Source organism: Micromesistius poutassou (genome assembly GCF_964030765.1).
Source record: "Micromesistius poutassou genome assembly, chromosome: 13".
Classification (NCBI taxonomy): Eukaryota; Metazoa; Chordata; class Actinopteri; order Gadiformes; family Gadidae; genus Micromesistius; species Micromesistius poutassou.
Genome location: NC_140283.1, coordinates 476323 through 501896, shown reverse-complemented (window position 1 = coordinate 501896; position 25574 = coordinate 476323). Strand labels below are relative to the sequence as shown.

The 25574-nt window shown below is 46.9% G+C and overlaps 3 protein-coding genes across 6 annotated transcripts in view; 1 reads left to right on the top strand and 2 right to left on the bottom strand.

Moving 5' to 3' along the window:
* Positions 1-111: 111 nt before the first annotated feature.
* Positions 112-8533, bottom strand: adpgk (ADP-dependent glucokinase). Of its 2 annotated transcripts, none has more exons than XM_084477007.1 (8): positions 8356-8533; positions 6552-6783; positions 4880-5105; positions 4306-4368; positions 3542-3662; positions 3092-3288; positions 2721-2819; positions 112-2092 (listed from the first exon to the last, which is right to left on the bottom strand). In XM_084477007.1, the coding sequence occupies exons 2-8, from the start codon at positions 6752-6754 to the stop codon at positions 1529-1531; spliced, it is 1473 nt and encodes a 490-aa protein (XP_084333133.1). In that variant the 5' UTR covers positions 6755-6783; positions 8356-8533; the 3' UTR covers positions 112-1528. The 2 variants fall into 2 exon arrangements, with proteins under 2 accessions (XP_084333133.1, XP_084333134.1); XM_084477008.1 differs by having other exon boundaries at positions 112-2089.
* Positions 8534-9093: 560 nt separating this feature from the next.
* On the bottom strand, positions 9094-15344 carry snx22 (sorting nexin 22). Its single transcript, XM_084477952.1, has 7 exons — positions 15045-15344; positions 13361-13444; positions 13052-13156; positions 12606-12700; positions 11867-11899; positions 11569-11639; positions 9094-9433 (listed from the first exon to the last, which is right to left on the bottom strand). Exons 1-7 carry the CDS (start codon positions 15129-15131, stop codon positions 9327-9329), a joined length of 582 nt encoding a protein of 193 aa, XP_084334078.1. The 5' UTR covers positions 15132-15344; the 3' UTR covers positions 9094-9326.
* Positions 15345-18955: 3611 nt separating this feature from the next.
* ap3b2 (adaptor related protein complex 3 subunit beta 2) overlaps positions 18956-25574 on the top strand; it is a gene marked incomplete at both ends in the record, with an annotated part of 52739 nt that continues 46120 nt past the window's right edge. For all 3 annotated transcript variants that reach the window (XM_084477700.1, XM_084477702.1, XM_084477701.1), the window contains one exon: positions 18956-19068. In XM_084477700.1, the coding sequence (XP_084333826.1) occupies positions 18956-19068 (113 nt within the window). The remainder of the gene's footprint in view (positions 19069-25574) is intronic.

Sequence of the window (25574 nt, the reverse complement as noted above, 5' to 3'; positions counted from 1 at the left end):
TTTAATATACTTCTTAACAATGTATTTGTATTTGCAGCTCATCGTTGCTGCAGCAATGCTGCTCACAATCTCTTCAAGCATTTCAAATTGAAATAAAATAAGACGCCACAATAAAGACACCAGTTTTATTATTTACATTATTTTCATCACAAATCACAAGGCAACTTGCCCTGAAAGTCAATACAAGTTAAGACACAAGATAAACAGACTGTAAACTTAAAATAGATTGTACTTGCTAAAACAGGGCTGTTGTCAGTGAGGCCTCAGTACCGATGCCTCCCCACACAGAGCAGGGCCTTCCAGAGACCCACTCTGCTGGACACAAGGCTCCTCTCCCCACGGCATTAAGACTCTTATTGCATGCCATCGATGGCCATTTGAGGTATACAATACATTCTGTTCGTGAGAAACGTTTGACGTTGGAAGTATCTGACTTACGTCAAATAGATCCAGAAAAAGCTAATTATATATTCATAGCCATTTCTTGCATATATTCCAAGATTGCTGCCATCACTACATGCCACTGTGTTATCCATATGTTTTATTTGTCAGGGCTATATGAAAAGCCAAATACAGGTGGAGTAGGATGTGAATCACAGTTAAAACATTGAACCTTTAGTTTGCTTTGCTGGCATCAGATGTACTCTAGGCCGTGCTGCCCCTCTCCCTTAAAAACAACCTTTTAATCAGAATGAATCCACACAGAGCGAGTCTCTCACTTCAGAACAAATGTATTTTGATGCTTTGATTGACTGGCTAATGAACATCTTTATAGAGCAAGCAACATTTGAGTATAATGGCATGTGACCAAACTATAACGGTCTAAAACAACGTCAATGATGCATACAGTATGTGAGTGTGGAATCATGTCCTGATTCCTAATGGTCCAGTTTTCTTATGAGAGAGGATCTTAGGCAGGACAAGGGACCAGAATGTTCTCTATTCATTTAGTGTACTGAAACAAGTATAGACATGAGACCAGGAAGTATCCTTGAACCTTACAACAACGAGTGACACATTGTAATATCCAGTTGATATAATATCCAGTGTTTCATAAAACACACTTTTGATTTGTGAGAGGTTTAGCTCTTCGCACTGTTGACAAAACTCTAAACCCTTCCTCTAAAGGCACTGACTGCATGTTTAAAAAGGTACGCCATGCCACTTGAGCCAACCAGACTCTTCGGAGATGGCTTTGAATCGTCGCAGACGCTGCATAGCTCCTTGCCATCCTGTTCAGACGGAGTTGAGACGCGTTCTGCTCCATGCTCGCTGTTGGAGGGGGAGTGAAGAGCATGGAAGAGAGAACGCTTATGGAAGGAAGGCTGAAGGTGTTGAGAGGCAGGATTTTAAGTCACCCACACGTTCTACTAACTAAAGGGTCACCACTTACTGAGAACCTTGGCAATACAGGTCTGTATAGAACCTGAACCATGGCTACAACCGAAGAACCGACAGCTTACTGTACACATGGAACCACGGAGGAGGACGGGGAGTGGTCTAGACTAGGAGAGGACAGGGAGGGTCCTCAGAACATCTGCTGGGGCTTCAGCTCCGAGTACACCAGCCCCTCGGCCGAGATGGCGTCTCCCAGCCCCACTGTCCTCAGCGGCTGCTTGCACACCAGCACCGGCGAGAGGTGAAAGGTCACGTTGCCGCGGCCCCACACCGTGACGGGGTCCGTCGGGTCCAGGGTCAACCTGATCCGGGCGTCCCCATGTGAGCTGTGGAACTCCACGGGAGCCTTGAGCTCCACCGCCCCCACGTCGACCGTCTGGACGCCGCACGCCTGGGTGCTGGCCACCCGCGCCCCCGCCATCACCGCCGCCGCCTGGTTGCCCCAGTAGCCGTCCACCGTGACCAGGATGTGGTAGGCCAGCGTGTGGAAGTGGATGCGGGTGAGCTCGGCCTCTGCGGACGGCTCGCTGCGGCCGTGCTCCTGCAGGATCCACAGGAGGATGTCGCTGACGCGGCCCACGTCCGGCACCCCCTTCCAGGAGGCTAGCTCGGCGTGGGGCCCCTCTCCGGCCTGGGACAGGAACAGCAGCTCCTGCTCGTTGAGCCCCATGGAGCTGACGATGGGCATCACCTGCTAACGGGGCCAAGCATAACCACAACCACGGGTGAACCCGTCACCAAGACAACTGCTTCTCAAAGGAGAACTTTTAACCCCATTATTGTTATGCGTGCAGATGCACAACCACTGGCTAGTGGCTGGGAGCACATCTGTTCTGCTATCGACTAGTAAGGGCTTTCTGGATATGTCGGTAACGAGGTAATCTGCGGTGAGTGTTTACATGCAAAAACACAAAGTTGATAATGTTTCGCCACACTATTTGAGTTAAACGAGCACGGTGGTGTCTTGTAAGGAACCAACTTGTGTAACATAGGTCTTGGAATGGTTTTCTGAATGTGTTTAGAAGCACCAAAAGCGGATAAAGAGCTTGCCCCCATAGGTTAGCGTTATAGCCATTCCGTAGCGCCGGTAGCCAGTGCAGATCTCTGGCTTGGTCGAATAAATTTTCGTCTATTTTTTTACTTCCCTCAACATGGGGTGACCCTCAGGAAAACAATAATGAGGTTAAAAATCGCCGGAGTTCTCCTTTAAAACACGCCTATTTACCAACTCCTCTCCGCCCCGTCCAAACAGGTGTTCAAATGTTACACAACAGAAGTGATCTCAAAGCGGGGCAGGCTTCCGCTGAGTGTGTCACATGTACCTCTTGCATGATGCTGTTCATGTAGTCCATGTCGGTCATGCTGGCCAACTCCAGGTGGACAGGAACATCTTTGCGGATCTCAGATATTGCCGCCACAGCCTGCAAACATGACAATGCAGTTAGAGTCATTAATGCACTAAACAGCTCCACTTGGACTCTAAAGTGTTTGGCACCATTTGATTCCTATGTGGGATGTGTGTTGAACCCGGGCCAGTTTGACCATAGGATGAAATGTTCAAATGTCTGTATTCACACACACACACACACACACACACACACACACACACACACACACACACACACACACACACACACACACACACACACACACACACACACACACACACACACACACACACACACACACACACCTCTTTGAGCCTGTCCTCCCAGACCAGCCGGCCCATGCCCTCCATCATGTGGAGGCCTGACAGCACCACCAGGTCGGGCTGGAAGTCCTCCAGGCTGGCCACAAACGTCTCCAGCGAGCTCATCTCTCCGTTGGACACATCGTGGGAGAAGATGAAGCGGTTGGCCTGAGGAGCTCTGGTGGAACCCCACTGTTCACCTGGGGACCAGAGAGGTGTACATCAGCCCCGGTGGATGACCAAGAGGCAGTTTATCTGGCTAGACATTGCTCTGGTCCAACACGGTGAACAATTTTCAAATTCAGTGTGGGTCACTGCACGTGTCAAATTAAAAATGTTATTGTTGTGGGCCACTGCAAAGGACCGCATTTGGCCCACGGGCTGCCAGTTGAGAACCACTGGTCTAGAAGATTAGTCTGAGAGAGAGTGGGCGGTCGTGGGTTTGTTCCTCACCTTCTTGGTACTCCAAGATGAGGTGGTACTCGTCGCTCTCCTGCAGCGACTCTGGGGGGACGACGATCTGCTCGTCCAGCATCTCATGGAGCTTGGGGCCCACCGGGCCACACAGTAACACCTGAGCCAGACAGCACAGGAAGACCCCCACACACAGTCAGTCAGCACAGGAAGACCCCCACACACAGTCAGTCAGCACAGGAAGACCCCCACACACAGTCAGTCAACACAGGAAGACCCCCACACACAGTCAGTCAACACAGGAAGACCCCCACACACAGTCAGTCTTAATACATATGGTAAATGGTCCTCATTTATATAGCGCTTTTATCCAAAGCGCTTTACAGTGTTGACTGACATTCACCCATTCATGCACACATTCCCACCGATGGCGGAGTCAACCACGCAGGGCGACAGCCAGCTCGTCAGGAGCAAGTAGGGTGAGGCGTACAGGTAATACAGGTAGACCTCCAGATCTGTGGTAACTAATAGTTAGACCTCAAGGAGCACAACAGGGAAAGGCCGCGTCCAAGGACAGCTGGGACTGTTTTAGATTTATTGTTGATTATTAGGTTTGCATCAAAATGTAATAAATGTACCGACGCATTGTACGGACAAAATATCTGTACCTCTCTTGAATATGCTACAAATTAGATAATTTATGAGTAAAATGACTTATGAGCATTGCAGTAAATAACTTACAAATAAATAACTAAATAACTTTCAAACAAAGAATTAAAGGAATGAGAGAAAACAGGAAGTACCGTGACATCAGGGTAGCTGGCGAGCTTCTGACCAATGAGGGCCGCGTTTCCACCCACATACAGCTGGAGAGACACCAGACCAAGGATAAGATTGAGTTACGATTCTCGCTGAGCTTAAATCAATGATCCCGCAGGTTAATGAATTACTAGAGTGGAAGTACTATAATATAAATATAACTACTTACATTTATTACTTCAAACTGTAGTTCTGTGATGATGCATTCATCATTTATCTGCTTTACTAGGGTGTGACGCTGTGCTCAATGGGTGTGTGTCTGTTTAATTGTGTTCATGTAATTCAGCAGTTGTGAAAGGCCAGCAGACACCGTAAGGAAATGCTAACTCAGGCAGAGATCCTCTTTTGACGACCGAAATGGAAACCGACTGGACCGCCGGTCACGCCTCATATGTATTTCTGTCTCTGTGTGTGTGCTTATGTACGTGTATGTGTATGTGTGTGTACGTGTATGTGTATGTGTGTGTGTGTGTGTGTGTATGTGTATGTGTGTGTGTGTGTGCGTGTGCGTGTGCGTGTGTGTGTATGTGTGTGTGTGTGTGCGTGTGTGCGTGTCACCTTAGCCCCGGGGTACTCTGCAGCGGCGCGGGCGATCCTCTGGAACGCCTCCTGGTCGCTGAAGAAGCGCTCTGCCGCCGCCCCCCGCTCCATGTAGTGGACGAAGGCCTCCTTCAGGTCCTCTCTGGAGTGGAGCACCTCATGGTCCAGGCCGGGCCCGGGGTCCAGCGCCGAGGCCTGGAGGAGGCCCACCCCGGAGACCACCACGTCCACGCAGGCGTTCACCCTGGGACCAGAGGATGTGATGGAGTCATGAAGGGTCCAGTGAGGAGCAAGCAGCCAATCAGAGTCAACTACAAACTGTTACTGCAGGACATCTGGACGGCAGTGGTATATTACGACAGAAACATTAGTGACACCACATTCTAACTAATAGTCACCAAGATACATTTTAGTCCAGTGAACTGTACCAAAACGCCATTAGTCGGCCATTATCAGTGCGTTTGTAGTGAAAGTGTATCAGATTAAATGTGAGCCCAATATACACACGCATGAATAACGTATGGGAATGGTCAACTCTACTTCCTCAAAATAGCACATGGTTTCAAGTCTCTCAAATGCCGAAATAGGAAATGCATGTCATCAGTGAAAATGCCTTCAGAATTATTTAAAAGTGCTGTATTACCATAGTGAAACTACAACAAATATATTTTACATATTTTTGTTTTTGCCATTTTAAACACATTCGTTTGGTTAAAGGATTTATTACTTGTATTATTTTTAACAGTCTGAAAGTTCATGAAAGTTCAGTCCTGCGTTTCATCCAATCCCCTGCCATCCTGTAGGCGGTGCTTGTGCTTGGACCAATCATCAGTTGCCACCTTTTTTCAAACCCTTGGACGAGGTGGTGGAACGGGGCAGACGCTACAGGCTGTCAGAGTGTTTAACACTCGCTGCTGAGCTCAGATTATCTGCACTAAATACACTCAATCTGATTGGCTGATCAAAGTAAAAGGTTGGTGTGCCACACTGCAGGAGGCAGAGCGGGGCCAGGAGGGTCAGCCTCTAGCTTCTGTCACACTCATCTTATGTTTACATGTTTTGGTTTAGATTTTCTATTGCATATTAACTGTAAGATGCAACATAATATTGTCATATGGTCAGTTATATATAGAGGGGGATGGAGTTACTCCTTCTATATTTGATCACTGTGTGCTGTCAGTAGGGACATATATGAAGTTTAAAACATCCTGTCACAATGTCAACTAATTAAGGAATATCCCACTGAAGCGATGGTCATTTAACGCCTGACATCTCAGTTGTGTGTCCCGGCCCTACACACTGTAGCGCCCCGTCTACCTCATCGTCTCAGTTGTGTGTCCCGGCCCTACACACTGTAGCGCCCCGTCTACCTCATCGTCTCAGTTGTGTGTCCCGGCCCTACACACTGTAGCGCCCCGTCTACCTCATCGTCTCAGTTGTGTGTCCCGGCCCTACACACTGTAGCGCCCCGTCTACCTCATCGTCTCAGTTGTGTGTCCCGGCCCTACACACTGTAGCGCCCCGTCTACCTCATCGTCTCAGTTGTGTGTCCCGGCCCTACACACTGTAGCGCCCCGTCTACCTCATCGTCTCAGTTGTGTGTCCCGGCCCTACACACTGTAGCGCCCCGTCTACCTCATCGTCTCAGTTGTGTGTCCCGGCCATGCGTTGCAGAGTGCAGTGGGCTCACCCTACAGCCACCTTCCGCCACTGTCTGGAGGGCAGGGTGATCAGCGACTCCCAGGCGGAGGCGATGGCCTGCTCCGCGCTCGGCCCGCGGCCGCCTCCCTCCGTGACGTAGCGCAGGACCTGAGCGGGCAGGTCGGGCTGCGTCTGGTAGAGGACGCCCACGCCCAGCGCCAGCAGGGCCACCAGCAAGGCTTTACCCCACATGACGCTCCGGCACAATTATCACACACAACCTGAAAGGACAGGGGGAGGGCCTTAGTGTGGCCTTAGAGGACAGGGGGAGGGCCTTAGTGTGGCCTTAGAGGACAGGGGGAGGGCCTTAGTGTGGCCTTAGAGGACAGGGGGAGGGCCTTAGTGTGGCCTTAGAGGACAGGGGGAGGGCCTTAGTGTGGCCTTAGAGGACAGGGGGAGGGCCTTAGTGTGGCCTTAGAGGACAGGGGGAGGGCCTTAGAGGACAGGGGGAGGGCCTTAGTGTGGCCTTAGAGGACAGGGGGAGGGCCTTAGAGGACAGGGGGAGGGCCTTAGTGTGGCCTTAGAGGACAGGGGGAGGGCCTTAGTGTGGCCTTAGAGGACAGGGGGAGGGCCTTAGAGGACAGGGGGAGGGCCTTAGAGTGGCCTTAGAGGACAGGGGGAGGGCCTTAGAGGACAGGGGGAGGGCCTTAGTGTGGCCTTAGAGGACAGGGGGAGGGCCTTAGAGTGGCCTTAGAGGACAGGGGGAGGGCCTTAGAGGACAGGGGGAGGGCCTTAGTGTGGCCTTAGAGGACAGGGGGAGGGCCTTAGAGGACAGGGGGAGGGCCTTAGAGTGGCCTTAGAGGACAGGGGGAGGGCCTTAGAGTGGCCTTAGAGGACAGGGGGAGGGCCTTAGTGTGGCCTTAGAGGACAGGGGGAGGGCCTTAGAGTGGCCTTAGAGGACAGGGGGAGGGCCTTAGTGTGGCCTTAGAGGACAGGGGGAGGGCCTTAGAGGACAGGGGGAGGGCCTTAGAGGACAGGGGGAGGGCCTTAGAGGACAGGGGGAGGGCCTTAGAGGACAGGGGGAGGGCCTTAGAGTGGCCTTAGAGGACAGGGGGAGGGCCTTAGAGTGGCCTTAGGTCAGGACAGGGGGAGGGCCTTAGAGTGGCTGGTCGGAGCGGAGGGCACGCCTCACCTGGTAGGGAGAGCAGAGGTTTAATGAGCCCTGACCGAGTGGAGTTAGCCCAGAGGGGACAGTACGGAGACACAGAATCAAAGAGCATCAGTTCAGAGCTAGAGGCGTATGAACCAGTCACACTGAGATTCAATGGAATTAGAAAGAAATGAATGGAGAACCAACTATCCTGGAGGGTTTTGATTAAGATGATTAACCAATTGTAGGCATTAATAGGCAAGGTTTTCTGACATTTGGCGGCTATAGGGAATGATGTATGCATGCATGATATACGATATTGATGGACATATCCTGCAATAGTATTGCTGAATATGCACAACAAACCAGTCTTATCAATTGCAAATCATTCAAGTCTTAACAACTGATCCTTAACATAAAATGGCTACGAATGAACCCTTCTCAGCTCCGCTCATAACGGGATTAATATGCTACAGTGAGGATCAGGGACTCTCATCTACACACTTTAAGTTTGCGTCGTGGGATGCTCATTGGTTGCCAGACAATGACGTCAGAGCTGTACAGGCTACTGGACACTATGTCGCCATAGACCCGGAATCCAACGCCGACTACCCAGCCTTCATTCACTTTCAGTGGATGTGGTCAACCGTGCAAAACAATACGATGCCATAGGTAAATGGGTTGAAGTACTTCATCTACTTACGCGTGCGGGCCTATGATCAGGGGCCGGGCAGGAGGACTAGGAGACGCACCGGTGTCCAGGAGTCCTTCCTGTCAATCACAAGGCGGACATATATCCCGGACACGTTCTGCAGGAAGAGCACCGCCGGCTGGAGGTTCAGAGCAGCTCCGTGTCAGGAGGAGTGAAGGAGGAGCAGAGGAACAGATCCGGAGCAGCAGGGAGTCAGGGACGAGTTGTGCGCCGACTTCCGCCCACTGCTTAGAGCGCATGCGCCAGGTCCAGGACATAAATACCCAACCCTGTCAGTTGTGATCTTATCAATCTTCTGTTACTCAACAGGACCAGGTTATTTAGTGCCATTCACTAAGTTTACTCAATCAAATATGTATGACATTAAACGGTGAACCCGGAGGGGTATTTGATCAATACAAATACATGGAGCCAGAGAAACTAGGACGCACTGTCCTGATCAGAGTGTTCTGTGGTGGAATGTTCTCAGGTCGCAACATGAAAATATATATGTGCTCCCGGCAGGGGACCGGATATATATCTATAGATATATATATAGATATAGATATATATATTTATCTAGATATATGACTTAACATATATATAATAATATATTTATATTTATATATATATATATATATTACATAGATGGATATGTAGTACTTTCCATGATTATTGAGGTTTTATATAATACTAATATATAATAATATATATTTAAAAAGCCAATTTTCAAAGCAACCACACTGACTAAGAAATTGTTTAATAAAGGTAAACAGAGAATACAAACACAATAAAGCTGAAAAGTAACTAAAGCTGTAAATACATGTTTTAATAATATAAAAACCTAATAAAGAAATGCATCACACAAGGTAAGGGCGCGTTCTTCTTTAGACCAGCTACAACAGAAGGTCTTCAGCAGTGGCTCCTCCTCCCATGCTTCATCAGGACTGTTCTTCAGAGAGCGTCTGTGGACCAGAAGGTCTCTAGGAGACGCCCCCCGCAGCGTCCTTGGTACAGGCCGTGAAGCTGACCCGGACGTCCCGGGGGTAGAAGCCTTCCAGGACGCCGTCCACCACCATGTCCGGGAGGCCTGTGCAGAAGAGAAGACCATTGGGCTGCGTTCCAAACGCTCTGTCCTAGCTTGAGGATCAGGCTTCATTGCAGTAGTTTGGGCCCAGTTCCGATTCCTTTACTAGGAATGGTGGTTTGGCTTGAGTCCTCAACATCAAGCACAGGTAGAGATGTTCACCGTGAGGTAGAGCCCTGTGACAGGCTGATCAGAAGAGCAGCTGCTTCAGAGTCTTTCAAGACCAAGTCAACTCTTGACGAGGATCAACCCTTCATGTTCTCAGCCCATCACGTTTGTTAAAGATCCCATATCATGCTTTTTTAGGGTTAATAATTGCATTTGGGGGTACTACTAGAATATGGTTTCATGCCTGTATGTTAAAAATACCTCTTATAATTGCGGCGTCTTTCAAAAGAAAGAAGAAAGAAGTTCTAAACATTGCGGGTAGCCGGGAGTCGCGACTTCTGCACCGCCAACCGCACAGTCTGACGTCACACTCTTACAGAAGTAAAGTTTGAGCGCAAAGGAGCTGTTCTACGTTCTCGTGGGCACGAATACTCCCCCTGGTTCAGACTTGGCTAGCTTAGCAGACGTAAAACATGTATACATAACAGTCTAATGCCGTCTTCAAAACGATCAGAGGTTCGGAAGCTCTTACGTGTCTTAACGTAAACCTTTCCTTCTTCCGAAATAAGAGAGTTCAGGAAACGCCGCTCAGAAGTTCGTAGGCTATGACATAAAACCGGAAAAACTGATTGTGAGACTAGACTTCATAACAACAAGTATGAATGCCCTCAGGGGCCTCTTTGCACTGCTTTGCTGTATTCACAGAGAACAGATGAATCGTTATTAGAACTGCTTGTGACGGTTGAACATTGCAATGGAGCGAGAATTTATCAGGTGTTTATAATTGTAAGCATAATGCAAATAATGTATCGTAATGCAAATGTTAGAATGGGTGTTAAGTTCGCCTCTTAGGGCTACAAGTTCATTTTAGTCTATCAATGTAATGACAGCGAAATGGGCATCCATTGTGACGTGATCTCGGAGGACTCGGGTAGCTTTACTTCTGAATGAACCTCAGAGCGAAAACTCAGACCCAAAGAGTGTTCAGAGCATTCCTCTGGGCTTAAGGTTGTGATAGGGTTGCCTTGTGATGTGGCGTTTGATCGGCTGCGCATGTATTTTTGGAATTTGAAATTGCTGCAATAAGTTATATTTTTGTTGACTTCTAACATGGCTCTGTCTTTGCTGTTTAAATCTAACAGTAGTCTACGAGTAATATATCGGCGGTAACCACTGTGGGGGTTATCTCGGCCATGGTCTTTTCACCAAATGTAAGCTTTACTTACACACACACACACACACACACACACACACACACACACACACACACACACACACACACACACACACACACACACACACACACACACACACACACACACACACACACACACACACACACACACACACACAGCTCATTGTCGGGCCAAATTCTCTGAGCGGGCAAAGCAGAGAAAGGGGAGGTAACATTTCCCCATATGACGACATACAGGGAAAATTCCAAATCGGCACGTTTAAGCTTTCATTTTTTCAACGGTGGAGCAGGATACCTACTGCTCGTTTTACACCATTTCTAGCTACTGGGGGACCATAGGCAGCCTAGGGGACCTCATATAATGTTAGAAAACCTCATAAGGTGAAATTTTCATGCCATGGGACCTTTAAGCTTCTGATTGTACAACTGGAGCAGCAGGCATAATGGAGACTGAGGAGAACATCTGGAGAGGTAGCAGAAAGCCAGATGTGGAGTGCAGTGGATGCTGCTTTCAGAATGCATTTCATCAACGTTTATTATACGAGTCCTTAAGGTGTCATGATCCCACAATATGTCAACTTGAGCACTTTCCCATAAAACGTTATGCTTTATGTGCGTATGAACGCAGAGTATCCTATTGATAGTGGTTTTGGGGTGAAGCGGTATATGTGTGGGGAACAGACTATAGGAATAAATTAAACATGATCAAATAAAACAAGTGAATAGGAATACGCAAGATAATGGAATTAAAATAGCTTGAAACAAACATATAACATGATGTAGTTGTTAAAAACCCTCTGAAATAGGAAGACTGAATCCCCATGGTTCCCAGTACCTGCAGAGAGGCAGCTGGTGATGTAAGGGTCTTCGCTGAACCCGAGGACGCGCTGATGAGGCAGCCGGTAGCTGGAAGGTGAATGTGCATACATGTTCTGAGTTAGTTAGTTATTCATTCATTAGTTATTCCAATCATTATTATTAACCTCTAGTATAGTATTGGTATTTGTATAAATGTTTGACAGACAGACAAGAGTCGTGTAGAACCCAAAGCAGCTCTCTAGTCACTTTGAAGAATTGCTTCGCACAAATAAATAGGAAGAATTGTACAAAAAACAGCAATCAAAAGGTCTGACCTGAAAGCCTGGTGGTCCAAATCATCCAGGGATCTGTCCAATGAAACAACATGTTAGAAAGGTTCACACGGTGATGATTCTAGCGGCCAGCCTAAACAGAGCTTATTTTAAACCTTTACAGACCCTCTTTATAGTTTACTACTTCTGGCCTAGTTTGTGTTCGCCAATTCCTCTCTGTCTATCGCCTCCTGAAACATAATCAATCACAACATATCCGAAGAAGAACAAGTGAATCTCCCTGGTCACCCAGACTGGAGCTTGTCTGCTGTCAGACTTTACATATTAATCTAAAGTCTTAGATATTAAGCTACGGTCTGATTTGTAGTTTTTACACTTCAAGCATTTGTATGGAAACATTTAGACGTTTGGTTGAAAACATAGTAAAGTAAAACATAGTAAACATATGCAAACATCAAAAGTGATAAATACTAAACCTGTCTGATGAGCTTTAGAAGATTCATGTGTCACCGTTTACGATAAAGTGACCTCAGAGTAGAGGCCTCGAAGCGCTACAGGTGAACTCATCATATTTGAGAGACAGATAAATAAATAAAAATGAAAGATGTTTAATATCCCATGACTAAACATGTTGGCTGGTGTTCTGCCCAGTGGAAGTGCCTGGGGTGCTATCGCCATTATTATTATTATACTGGCTCTCCTCTCCTCAGAGTAAAGGTCTAAACCCAGCGAGAGGAGATAGAGATAGAACAAGGCCCCGCATGGAGACATGAAGACTCACTCCATACTGTTGACTTTGTTCCCCGTGTGGAAGTGTCTCAAGAGGAGGAAGTCCAGGAGCTCCTGTGGCACATCTGCATACTGATACAGAATGTCCTGGAGGCACAACATGTGGACAGGGTCATGAACTCCAATACTTGGCCTGTATTAACAGTATGTGATGTATGTAACAGTATGTTTTGGATTATGGTTTGTGGCGGTTCACAGTTCAAAAGAGGTCTTGTTTAACACTGGATATTTAATAATAACTGACTGGAACTGATGTTTATTACTTTAAAGAGACTAAATAAATTAAGAACTGCTCTGATTGTATTCCTTCAGCAAGAGTTCTTTCCTCAAGACAACAGCTCCCCCAGGTGGTGAGTATAGTTATCCTCTTTCAGTGGGCTTGAGGTACAGACACTCTGGTGGGGTGGGGGTCTGAGCAGCTCAGAGTCCTATACTGACCTGGATGTAGTCTTCTAGCTCCTGCCTTCTCTGTTCCACGGGTTTGGTTCTCAGGTGAGGATTTCTCTTGCTTGGGAAGTCGGGGATCTGCACTATCTTCCTGAGCTGGAGACCATCAAACAATACAGGAGCAACAGATGAGACAGAGGACACTGTTACAGACTGATGAGCATATTCAATAATTACAATCTCATTATTGTTATCAGCCCTAGCTCCAATGACGTGTGATTTCCGTAAATACACCAAAACATTACGTCTGCACCCGACAGTCATAAAGCCAGCAGGGGACAGAAGAGTTCACCTGCGTACTTTTCTGTGGAGGACCTGGAACTCGCTGTGTCTTCTGAGCACACAGTGCTTCCTCCCGTTGAACAGGACGTCTACGCGGTAGAGCTGGGGGACAGAAGGAAGGAGGGAAGTTAACATTCGATTGGATTAAGCTATCCAAATGATTAATAATGAACATTGACAAAGTGGAATCTGTGCACATTTGACTATGAATCTGTAAAAAGGCTAAAGCATATTGTTCTAATTAAAGTAATCCTCCCTTCCTATACCAGATCATGCCTCAGCTCTGCCTCCTCCCTGGGGCCCAGCACAGCGCTGCATGTAAGCCCCAGGTCTCCACCACTACCGGGACCCCCAGCTAGTGTCACCTGAGCCGGCTGGGCCCAGGCTAAGCTCTCTAAAAGGCACACCTGCTGCTGGCTGTCTACTCCATTTTGTTTGCAGCCCTTCTTCCCTCATCCCCTTGCTCTATATACTGTTTGTTCATAGAGCCCTTTATCTGGGAAACAGCAACACTAAAGCGCCTAACAAGTGAAACAACACAACCAGAACAAGAATGGGTTTAAAACGAGTGAACTTCAGAAACACAGAGACGGGTGGTTTGAATTCTCTCAGGGCTTTGAAGCTGCCGTCAGACCCTGGGTAAACACAGTGTCCTTTGAGACCGTACTCTGATGAAAGGTCTGTCCAAACCAAGAGGAGTGTCTCTCCCAGGCTGGCTACAGGCAGCTGGCTCTCTGATTTTGGACTTTCTGCTTAATGCCATAGAGCTTCTGGCACCCGAAGCTATTAGGACCTCCAGGCGGCCACAAAAATGATGTACACTCAGTTGTCATTTATGAGCAGGAAGAGGTTAGATCTCTTGTTCAGGATGCCTAGACTGGACAGGACATGTCTATCAAACCCAGTAGCTCGGGCTGGGAGGAGAACAGCGTTACCTCTGTCCTGGCCCCGACTCAGGCTGAATCAGGATCACTCAGACATTGTTCCAAATTGTTAGACATCGGCTTGCAATTTCACTTCACCATGGCAACATAACTGATTAAGCCCAGCACTTTGTGCTGTTTACTGTTATGGTCCGAGACGCCGGGCCACCAGACTGGCCTCCAGGGCAGGGCTAGTCACGCCACTCGTTTTCTGATGCAGAGAGCGAGGAATCACCTGCACGTATGACAACTGGTTGAATTCTGGCCATTGGCAATCAACTGAACACTGCAAGAAACATTGCAAGAAACTGGCCAGCTTCAAAATAAAATAGCAAGATTAAAAGAAAGTTTGGGACAGTATTAGGAAGTGTGTCATCTCTATGATGTCACCAGGGACACGTTCCCCAGTCATGTGTGAAGCAGACCTGCAGGTCAACAATGGGATTTTCACTAGGAGCAGAGAAAGTCTACATCGTTGACTTTCTCTGCTCCTAGTACATTGAGTTGCACAACAATGATCCACATAAACCTAAGACAGGGTAGACCAGGAAGGGTTCAGAAATAAGAAGAACACCTACTGGGAAACTTTCTTCTCCTTATTAATATTATGATTATTATTATTATCGCTCTTTTGCCTGTTCTCTAGAAATGCATATGCTGCAGTGAACAAGACTAAACTCTGGATCAGACATGAACCTGTATCCTACAGGGGGAATTTGGTTCAGGTTTTACGCAGTGTACACATTTTGCCGGAAGAATTTGAGATAAATCGCGCTCACCTTTGTTGATTTCCCCGACTCATCCACCTCCCGTTCCAGCGAGGGGATCGACACCTCAATCATCGGAAAGTTCTCCTGAACCAGCATCTGGTTCTCTGATCTGAGCGAACTCACCTCCCCGCTCGCAACCTGGTGACGACCCGGGACGGTGCGTGCTGGAGCGCTTTGTACGGTACGCACTCACTACATGTGTTGCTTGCTGCTGCTTAGTTCCGTAAACTGTATTCCCTGCCTCCACACCTCTCCAATGCTCCACCTACAAACCACACCACACCTCCCAAATGCTCCACCTATAAACCACACCATACCTCCCCAATGCTCCACCTACAAACACATACACATACACAAGCATTAAAGGTGTAGTCCGCCATTTAATGATGGAGGTTTTGAGGGCCTTGTCTGCTTAGATAGGTTGGGTTTTGGGGGAATGTTCAGGGTTGGATGAGCCGCACTATGTGTGATAATGCTCCGCCGGGTTTGTGGGTCACAGATGGGCGGGGTGGGTGCGCAGACACAAAGCAGAAATACCTTTACGCATGACTGACGCATCTCGGCCATCTGGTCTAGCAACGTCCCCAGCTGACAGTCTGTTTGTCAAACTACATCAGTCAGACTTTGCTTTGGTCTTTAAGAAAACAGAACCGAAATAATATATTTCACTGGACAGTAGTAAAAACAAACACTTTCAAATCCCAGTTCAGTTCCCGTTTGACATTTAAACGTCGACATCGAGCAGAGAAAAGGGGATGTGACACACATTTCATCCATACTTATCACTAGCACACACACACACACACACACACACACACACACACACACACACACACACACACACACACACACACACACACACACACACACACACAGCACACTTTCTTTAGACTTTATTCTTTACAATTATAATCTGAATATTTCTGACAATTTAAAGCATATTTCAGCACACTGATACCAAAATGAACAAAATGAAAACGAAATGCCAAGTAACTTATTAATGTGCCCTAACATGTCTATCCATAATCAAACATCACTAAAAACTAAAATAACGGTTAGTCACAATTGGTTTCATCTAACCATACATGTCCGTAACAGACCTCCTCTGAACATATTCCATTGGTCCAAGCTGGTGATGAACTGGAGTCACATGCCTGACCTATGACCTCTGGCCCTGTGAGTTCTCTTCCTGTCGCTGTTGTTCCAAGCTTGGTTCAACCACCATCATTTTGGCTGCTGTGTTGCTGTCAGCATGTTGTGATGTTCCGATCTCCGGAGGACGTCTTGCCCCACGGCCGAGGAGAGCTCATTGTTGTTAGGACTGGTGAGGTCAGCAGATGGCTCCATACCCATGAACAGAAAAGGAAGTGGTGCTGGTTTTTCTTATCACAGCATTCCCAATAGGTTGTGTTGACGCAACTCTTTAGTCTTTACTTTAATCTACACACCATGTCGGCTGTTTGTGTGGAAAAAATACACAAAACACACACACACACACACACACACACACACACACACACAAAACCACACACAAACACACATTATAAAAAATACTCCCTGGAATGTAAAATACAGGGGAAGTAAAGACGAAAAATATAGGTGTTTTTTTCATCCTGTTTCTTGTAGCAGAAACAGCCATGTACGGTATCTGATAACAGGACTACTTTATCACATGCCTTTTGAGGGGGTATAAAAACCCTGTGACCATGAAAAAGTACATAAAACTCATAATGTAACGTTTACATCTTTGTAGACTAAAAATATGTTTATGATGGGAAACCCAGCTGTAAAGAGGTGTCATGCCTGTCTCTCATGACAAGGTACATTTAAGATAAGACACCTCTAAAGACAAGGCGTCTTATCTTAAATCCCTCCTTTGTGTGGCTCTATTCCCCTTCCAAACGTTGCAACCTTGGCTCAGTTTGTGTACTTCTGCCCGTGGTGTTTGCTATGGTGTTTAAAGGATGCAGACCCATCAGGTTGATTATGCAGATCTCTGCTCATTGTAATCTTTTGTCTGTTCTCAGGGTCTTTACAAAGAGTTTGCTACACTGTTGGACACTAAAGTACAGCAACAAGAACTATTCAGCAGTGACAGATATCTCTGTATACTAAAGCCACAAATATTTTCCCACACCTCAACACAGTGATGGCTACAGAAGTGGAAATGCGCTATGCTATCTCCCCTTTGCTTCCTGTTGGAGTGGACATGCCTGAGCTGAGAGAGAGAGAGCATGGAGGAGACTGCTGTCACACGTCATGATATCATCTTTCACATTCCAGAGGACACCAGGGTGTACAGCCAACGCCACTGACCGTCCCCAACAACAGTCACTCACAATGCCAGAGTTCAACCAAACTTTAACACACACACACACACACGCACGCACGCACGCACACACACACACACACACACACACACACACACACACACACACACACACACACACACACACACACACACACACACACACACACACACACACACACACACACACACACACACACACAGATTGGCACCAAACTTTATCTCACACACACATGCACATACACCCATGCCCCACCCAGTCACGCTCCATGTTTACACCAAATAACGTGCACATTATTAATGTTCATATTCATCCCCTCCTGTGCTGGTGAATAGGAAGCTGTGCTGAGAACGTAAATAGGTTCGCAACCAGTGATCTATACCAACAGAACCCTGGTGATATGGGTCCAGGGGAGTGCTGCTGAGCCCTTTCCTCACTATGTATACATCATGTACTGCAGTGGGCTGCCAGGGCTTTGAATGGCTAATCAGCGTCACACCTGGTGGTACAATAGGGGCGGGATGTCGAAATATACCAAATAGCGCACACGATAACAAGTTGGAATTGCTATTTTAATAGCAATTCTCTCTCTCTCTCTCTCTCTCTCTCTCTCTCTCTCTCTCTCTCTCTCTCTCTCTCTCTCTCTCTCTTTCTCTCCCTCTTTCTCTCTTTGAGAAGTTATTTAAGGAGAGGTTTTAGTCATGAATGACAAATTGAGATCACTGAGCCTCTCGTAACTTGCATTCTAGTGCCACCTTGTGGCAAATTAAATATGTTCATGTGTTGTTCATCGATAGGTCTGCTTATGGATTCAGAATGATTCAGACTTTTGGCTTATTACCGATAAGATTCAATGTACTAACGTTTGGACTACTCTGTAGCCTGCTCTGTGCATTATCTAAATAAATAAGTGTGGTCTACTGGATGTAATGGGTTACTATAGGCCTACTGGATGTAATGGGTTACTATAGTATAGGCCTACTGGATGTAATGGGTTACTATAGGCCTACTGGATGTAATGGGTTACTATAGGCCTACTGGATGTAATGGGTTACTATAGTATAGGCCTACTGGATGTAATGGGTTACTATAGGCCTACTGGATGTAATGGGTTACTATAGGCCTACTGGATGTAATGGGTTACTATAGTATAGGCCTACTGGATGTAATGGGTTACTATAGGCCTACTGGATGTAATGGGTTACTATAGTATAGGCCTACTGGATGTAATGGGTTACTATAGGCCTACTGGATGTAATGGGTTACTATAGGCCTACTGGATGTAATGGGTTACTATAGTATAGGCCTACTGGATGTAATGGGTTACTATAGGCCTACTGGATGTAATGGGTTACTATAGTATAGGCCTACTGGATGTAATGGGTTACTATAGGCCTACTGGATGTAATGGGTTACTATAGGCCTACTGGGGCCCCTAATGCAATAATGTCTGGCTGCCCTAATGGCTGGATGGATAGATCACGTGACCGGAGCATCTGCCGCTTGGACGACACTCGCAGCATCGCGGTATCCGGGCGAGACAACGCTGTGCGCCTTTAAGAGCGATTCCCCTCCCGCACTAAGCCAGTCCATCCTCTGCTCCGAGGCGCCATGTCGGCCAGCTCCGCGTTCAGCGATGAGAAGGGAGGCTCGTCTAGCGTCGGGGAGCCGGAGTACGGCCATGACCCGGCGAGCGGGGGGATCTTCTCCTCCGACTATAAGAGGTACGAGCTGGGTGGATGTGTGGACGCTGTTCCCCGGCGGTCTGGAGAAGCCTTGTCCGTGGTGCTGTATGGGAGGGGGAGGTGCGATGGGATGTAATTTCCTGGCTGCTGAGATGCATAGGAAATGTGTTTCACTGGGCTACTTGGTGCAGCCTACGGAACGCCAGGTTTGCACACTATAACACTTTGTGTTATTGGGGCATTGCGTGCATGACTCGGTTGTTGTTAACAACAGTTGACCTGTTTACTTCGGGCTGTCTGCTGTGATTTGCAGCTGAAGGATCGCTGACTCTTTACTCTGGAAAAGGTGGCGTCTGGTCGCGTTCCGTTTGGATTGCCTTTGCAGTGTGTTTTAATGGTATCCATGGTTTATAAAGTCAATGTAAAGCCCCCTGGACGATACATACACACAGGCCAACCTCGTTCCCAGGCGTTCAGATCTGGACTGGAACGGGATGCTCATAATGAGCGTCATTGGCGAGAAAGAGGGCGGTACTTTCAACTACATGGGATTAGCGGACAAAAGAGGGCGGGACTTTTCATAGAGGGATTTCCGTTTCCGTTACATGTTATGGCGATTGCTTTTTCGAAATTGTCGTACAAACTCCACATTAAATCGCTTTGACGTTTTTTGGTGTTATTCTTGTCGTTTTCGTATTCTTTCTCGTTCCATGGATAGTAAACAGGCGTACTTAGCTCATATTAATTATGAGAACGGAATTTGCGTTGCGTTAGACCAGGATAACGGTATAACCCATGATCCTCTCCCAGCCCCACAGGCCCTGGTGCCGGTGGCCGCTAGGGATTCAGCACCTCTAGTATGGACAGCTCATTGTTGTGCTGGTGGTACTAAATACTACTACTACTAAATATGAAAGCAGCAGGGGATGTTAAGAAAGTTCAGACATAGATTATAGGCTATTACCAAGGCATTTCCACTCGATCAGACCAGCCCATCTAATACATTAGTTCAGACACGATGATGCATTCTGTTAGCTTTTTATGTTTGACATTAGGACTTTTGTAACAGAGGGCAAAATCATTGAAAACTTGTGCTGAATGTTTTACCATGGCAGAAGTATCTCTGATAAGAAGAATGTTATTTTGTGTTTTCCTGGCATAGAGGGACAGACAGGCTACACACGCTTCATTTAAACAACATATTCCAACTGCTGTTCTGTGTTGCATATTTATATTTCCCCTTGGAGAAATAAAACCACTCAAATAAATCAGTTACAACTCATGTTGTCATTACATTGTGGCGTTGTTTACAGTATTATGGAAAAGCCACCGAACAGAATTAACACTGGAGACTGATAGCGCACTCACACTAGGCCCTCTGTACCATGCCTGAGTACGTTCGCCCCCTAAAGTCTAGATCGTTTGGCTGGTGTGAGCACGCCGTCCGTACTCCTGTACACTTAAACTCCGTGGCCTCAGTACACACAGGAGAGGTGTGCTCAGGCCACGGTACAGATGCTAGTGAGCCGACACACGCACACACGGCAAGAGGCAACCGTACTCAGGCCAGTTGAGATTGCCCAGTGTGAGCACAGGCCAGTGGCACAGTGTGTGGGGGGGGGGGGGTAATCGTACTTGAGTACGGAACAGGGACACTTTGCCTGTTGTGAGTGGGCCCTGAAACACAATAGGTTGGCGTCAACACCCTGACCATTCTCACTATATGCTCCTTTTATTAATCCCACTGATTGTGACCGGCTGTAAATTGTGAATGTGATTACTGACTCGTAGATATTATTGACTGGATTTAGACTCCACATCCTGAGCTAGCATCCTTTTGAAAACGACCCCAAGTAGCGTTGGCTAGAAGGGTCTCGTCTTGACACGTTAACAACACCCCTCTGGTCATGCATGTCATGAGACTCGTTCAGGTGACATGCTATAAATTCTGACCAGTGTTTCCCCTAGATTTTTTGTAGCAGTGGTGCTGTGAGTTGGTAACCTAGCAACCCTAGAGGGGTCCGGGGGGCATGCCCCCCCGGAAGAAAATTTCGAAAAATAACCCTTGGAATAAATGGTTACTCCTGGTCAGATTTATTTGGGAAAATTTACAGATTGATCTTCCAAATATGACATAACAACCAACAGAGTCAAGGTATCTGCTGAGACCAGATCATTGTGACAATGTGCCTTGAACTTGGCAGAAACTAAGTTCATCCTTTATGTTCATTTTCAGCTATTTCTTTGATATTTATCATAAGCCTTAGAAAAAATAGATGAAAAAAATATATATATATTATTATTTTTTTTTTGCAAATTTCTTTTTGTTTTGCAGTGGCGCTGACAATCCAGCAGCGGCGGTGCGCCACTGCTGGATGCATAGAGAGGAAACACTGCTCACTGGGGCTCCTTAATGACCTGTACTTTGGTTAAAAGTCTCTGAGATGAATGACTGAATAGTAAACAGAATGGCATGTCTGTGGTAACAACTCAAACCAACTCAACCAATCCCCAACAACGTGTTAAATACATATACACTACTCAGACAAAGACCACGACGTCTCAATGGAAAACCATCTGGGCCAGCATCAATTACCCACGATAGATCATTAAGCATGAGTGTTAGTTTTAAGTATTACATAACCAACATGTTGCAATTCAGCCATATCCATCATTACATCATATTAGCATTGTAATATCTAGCCAAGAAATGATTCCGGGCCAAGGTCATGTGGCGTTGAATGCAGAGCCCAACCATTCAAATGAATCACCACTTATAAGTAGATCATTATCTGAGCTGCTGATCTTGTGTTGAGCGCCTGTGTGAATAGAATCCCTGCTTCAAGCAAACTGAACATTTCTGTCAGCAGGGGGCGCCGAGTCATTGGCAATAACACATTGGGGAATGGATGACTTTCACTTTCTGCAATGGAAAACAGCCTCCCTCCCTTTATGGCATTCATAATCATCTCATATGATCATTTCTTGCTTATGAAAAAGCAGTTTATGCATGTTCTTTGCATCTTTTATTATGTCACGGTCTCATGTTGACAAAACAAAGTACAACTGAGTGAGCTTTATGAAAATGAGCTTCATCCTCAGCAGACGAAATGATAAAAGGCCCCCCTGCTCTGAATGCTCAGGGACAACCGTTCTTCATGACTGCAGCGCGGCATCAGGTGAACGGGTTCACCTGTAAACGGTGACAGTGATGGCCCTGCCTGTGTTCTGAAGTCCTGTTTCCTTGGAAACACCATCCTTTCTCATGGCTGATGACTCTTCGGTAGGATTGTGTCATCTGCTCACCCCTGCTCCTTCATGATCATTTCTCATAATTCTCTACCCCTTTTTGGATGACCTGAATACAGACGTAGGGATTAGGTGCGGTTATTTTCCAGTATGACGTGTCCACGGTGCCGTGCCACTGGTGGGCTGCTTTAAGAGGCCGTCTGCTTCAACAGGCCTGCAGCACGACTCCAGTCCCACACATGAGGTTTTGGGCTTGGATTTCTCTTTCTCTGAGAATAAAGCAATATAAAAGACATCCAAGGCAACCCCAAAACCCTTCTAATTAACTGGGTTTTATTACACTTCATTCAGTGAAGGCCAACGTTGATTTCAAGGCTGTGTTTGTGCGTGTATCAATTATTCATGGTTATTTTAAGCTACCTGCAGTTAGCAATGACTAACTCATGTTCTGACTGCAATTAAGGCATCCATATTGAACTCATGTTTAGTAGGTTTGTGCTGAATGTGCTGAACATTGTCAATTCATCAATGAAACAATTAATACGTTATCAGTATATACAAATGTAAACTAACCCCTAGAAATAAGTTTCATATAATGCATCATAACCAATAACTGTGACTGTGAAGTTATTAACTTGGTCATTAACTCAACCAATCGGTTGCCATGAGTTTGCAACTAATCTGGTATCCAGCAGTCCTACTGTGTTACAGCAGAACCTCTGGTCCAGCAGTCCTACTGTGTTACAGCAGAACCTCTGATCCAGCAGTCCTACTGTGTTACAGCAGAACCTCTGATCCAGCAGGCCTAGTGTGTTATAGCAGAACCTCTGGTCCAGCAGGCCTACTGTGTTACAGCAGAACCTCTGATCCAGCAGTCCTACTGTGTTACAGCAGAACCTCTGATCCAGCAGGCCTACTGTGTTACAGCAGAACCTCTGATCCACCAGTCCTACTGTGTTACAGCAGAACCTCTGATCCAGCAGGCCTAGTGTGTTACAGCAGAACCTCTGATCCAGCAGTCCTACTGTGTTATAGAACCTCTGATCCAGCAGGCCTACTGTGTTACAGCAGAACCTCTGGTCCAGCAGTCCTACTGTGTTACAGCAGAACCTCTGATCCAGCAGGCCTAGTGTGTTATAGAACCTCTGATCCAGCAGGCCTAGTGTGTTATAGAACCTCTGATCCAGCAGGCCTAGTGTGTTACAGCAGAACCTCTGATCCAGCAGGCCTAGTGTGTTACAGCAGAACCTCTGATCCAGCAGGCCTACTGTGTTACAGCAGAACCTCTGGTCCAGCAGGCCTAGTGTGTCTGGGTTTGGCAGCTGGGCCAGAGACCAGCTGCTGAAGGTGGAGCCGTCCCTTGTATCCTGGCTCGTTAAGGAGATGTGCTGCCAAAGGAAACTCATTTGCACACGTGGATGAAGCCTTAATAAGGTTTTTTAATAAGTGTATTTCTACAGCGGCCAGTCTTCAAGCTGTTTATTGAGACCTTTAGACCCTGTTTACAGTCTAGTATGGCTGACTGAGTCTGTGGTAAACAAGTGTTCGAGATCCCCGCCTCCAGCGCTGTGATTGGTCCGAACAGATGAAGCGAGTGAAGCGCCCCATCCATGCAGATTTGAGTTCTTCTGCCATAAGAATTTATATTTTATAGAAAGTCTGATTTTCGTAACTAGCAAACACCAACTCTAGCCATGCTATGACAGATGTCTGACTTTGAGAGCCTCTCACTCACATTCCTTGTGACACATGTCACACATCTTGTGTGGATTTCTCTCTCTGCTGTGCGATGATTCTGACGAATTTCCAGACTAGACAAGAATGAGCTAGAGATCTCAGCTGGAATGTGGGAATGGTTAATATGATTATATTTATCGCAGTCAACAAAAGCAAGAGAGATAGAGAGATGTATATATAGAGAGAGACAGAGAGTCTATAGAGAGTGAGAAAGGAAGGCAGATAGAGAGATATAGAGAGTAAGAGAACGAGAGACCTGCTCCATCATGACGCAGATGTGAAGCTGACTCATGTTAGAAGAGAAGGAAGAAAAGTGGAATATAAAATGATTTGTGGCAAAAAAAATGTTTCCTGAGGGCCCACAGAGATGAAAGGAGCGAGAAAGAGAAGAAATAAGACCAGAAAGAGGGACCCCAGAGAGTGATAAAGGGGAGAGAATGATAGAGAGTGCTGTAGAGAGAGACAGAGAGAGATACAGAGAGACACTGAAATGAAATGAACCAGAGAATTGACATGCAAATGCAAGAGGCAGAGCTAAGGACATTGAAGGATGCTGTTTGTGTGTGCGTGTGTGTGTGTGTGTGTGTGTGTGTGTGTGTGCGTGTGTGTGTGCGTGTGTGTGTGCGTGTGTGCGTGTGTGTGTGCGTGTGTGTGTGTGTGTGTGTGTGTGTGTGTGTGTGTGCGTGTGTGCGTGCGTGCGTGCGTGCGTGTGTGTGTGTGTGTGTGTGTTTGTGTGTGTGTTGGGGAAATTATGGTGGGAGAGGCTGAGTGTCAACATAACAGAGCAGAACACCAGATCAGAGAGAGAGAGAGAGAGTAATAGGACAACAGAAAGAGAGATACTGAGAAGCGACAGAGTGAGCTGCAGAGAGAAGAATGAAATACAGAGAGAGAGAGAGAGAGAGAGAGAGCCAGTGGATAAAGCAACAGTGTGAGAGCGGAGTGAGAGGTGCAACGGAGGGAAATACTGTGATAGCGAGGAGCGAGGGAGCGAGAGAGAGAGAGACAAAGAGCGACAGTGGTTCTCTGTCCTCGGCAGCGTCGCATGAAACCAGCCGAGCATTAGTAGGTAGGGCTGGAGAGCAGAGGGGGAGGAGCTGTGAGAGGAGAAGCTGGTGACAAATTGTACTCCACACCCCTCTCTCTCTCTGTCTCTCTCGCTCCCCCCTCTGTTCTCTCTCCCGGGCAGCAGCTGCCTCTGGATGTGTACAGTAGGACACCTTCCTCTGTGATGCTGTGAGATCCAGGGACACGGAGCAGAGCTGGTGGGCGAAGACTTACGGCGACAAGGCCACCTCACTCAGGAACACAGCTGGCACGCTCTGGATTACATTTGGTCTCGGCTTGTGGATTGGAGTATTGACAGCTGCTATAAAAAAAACAACAACCCTGAAGCATCCTGGAAAACGTGTGTGTCTCATCGCGGCAGAAGATTTGCTGATTAAGTTTTGGATTGGGTTCATTTCACACTCCCTGGTTCCAGCAGGCGCCAGCGTCTTTGAGTAGTGGTGTCAGTATTTCTTGGCCGCTCTCTCATTTGCCCTCGCGCTCACTTTGTT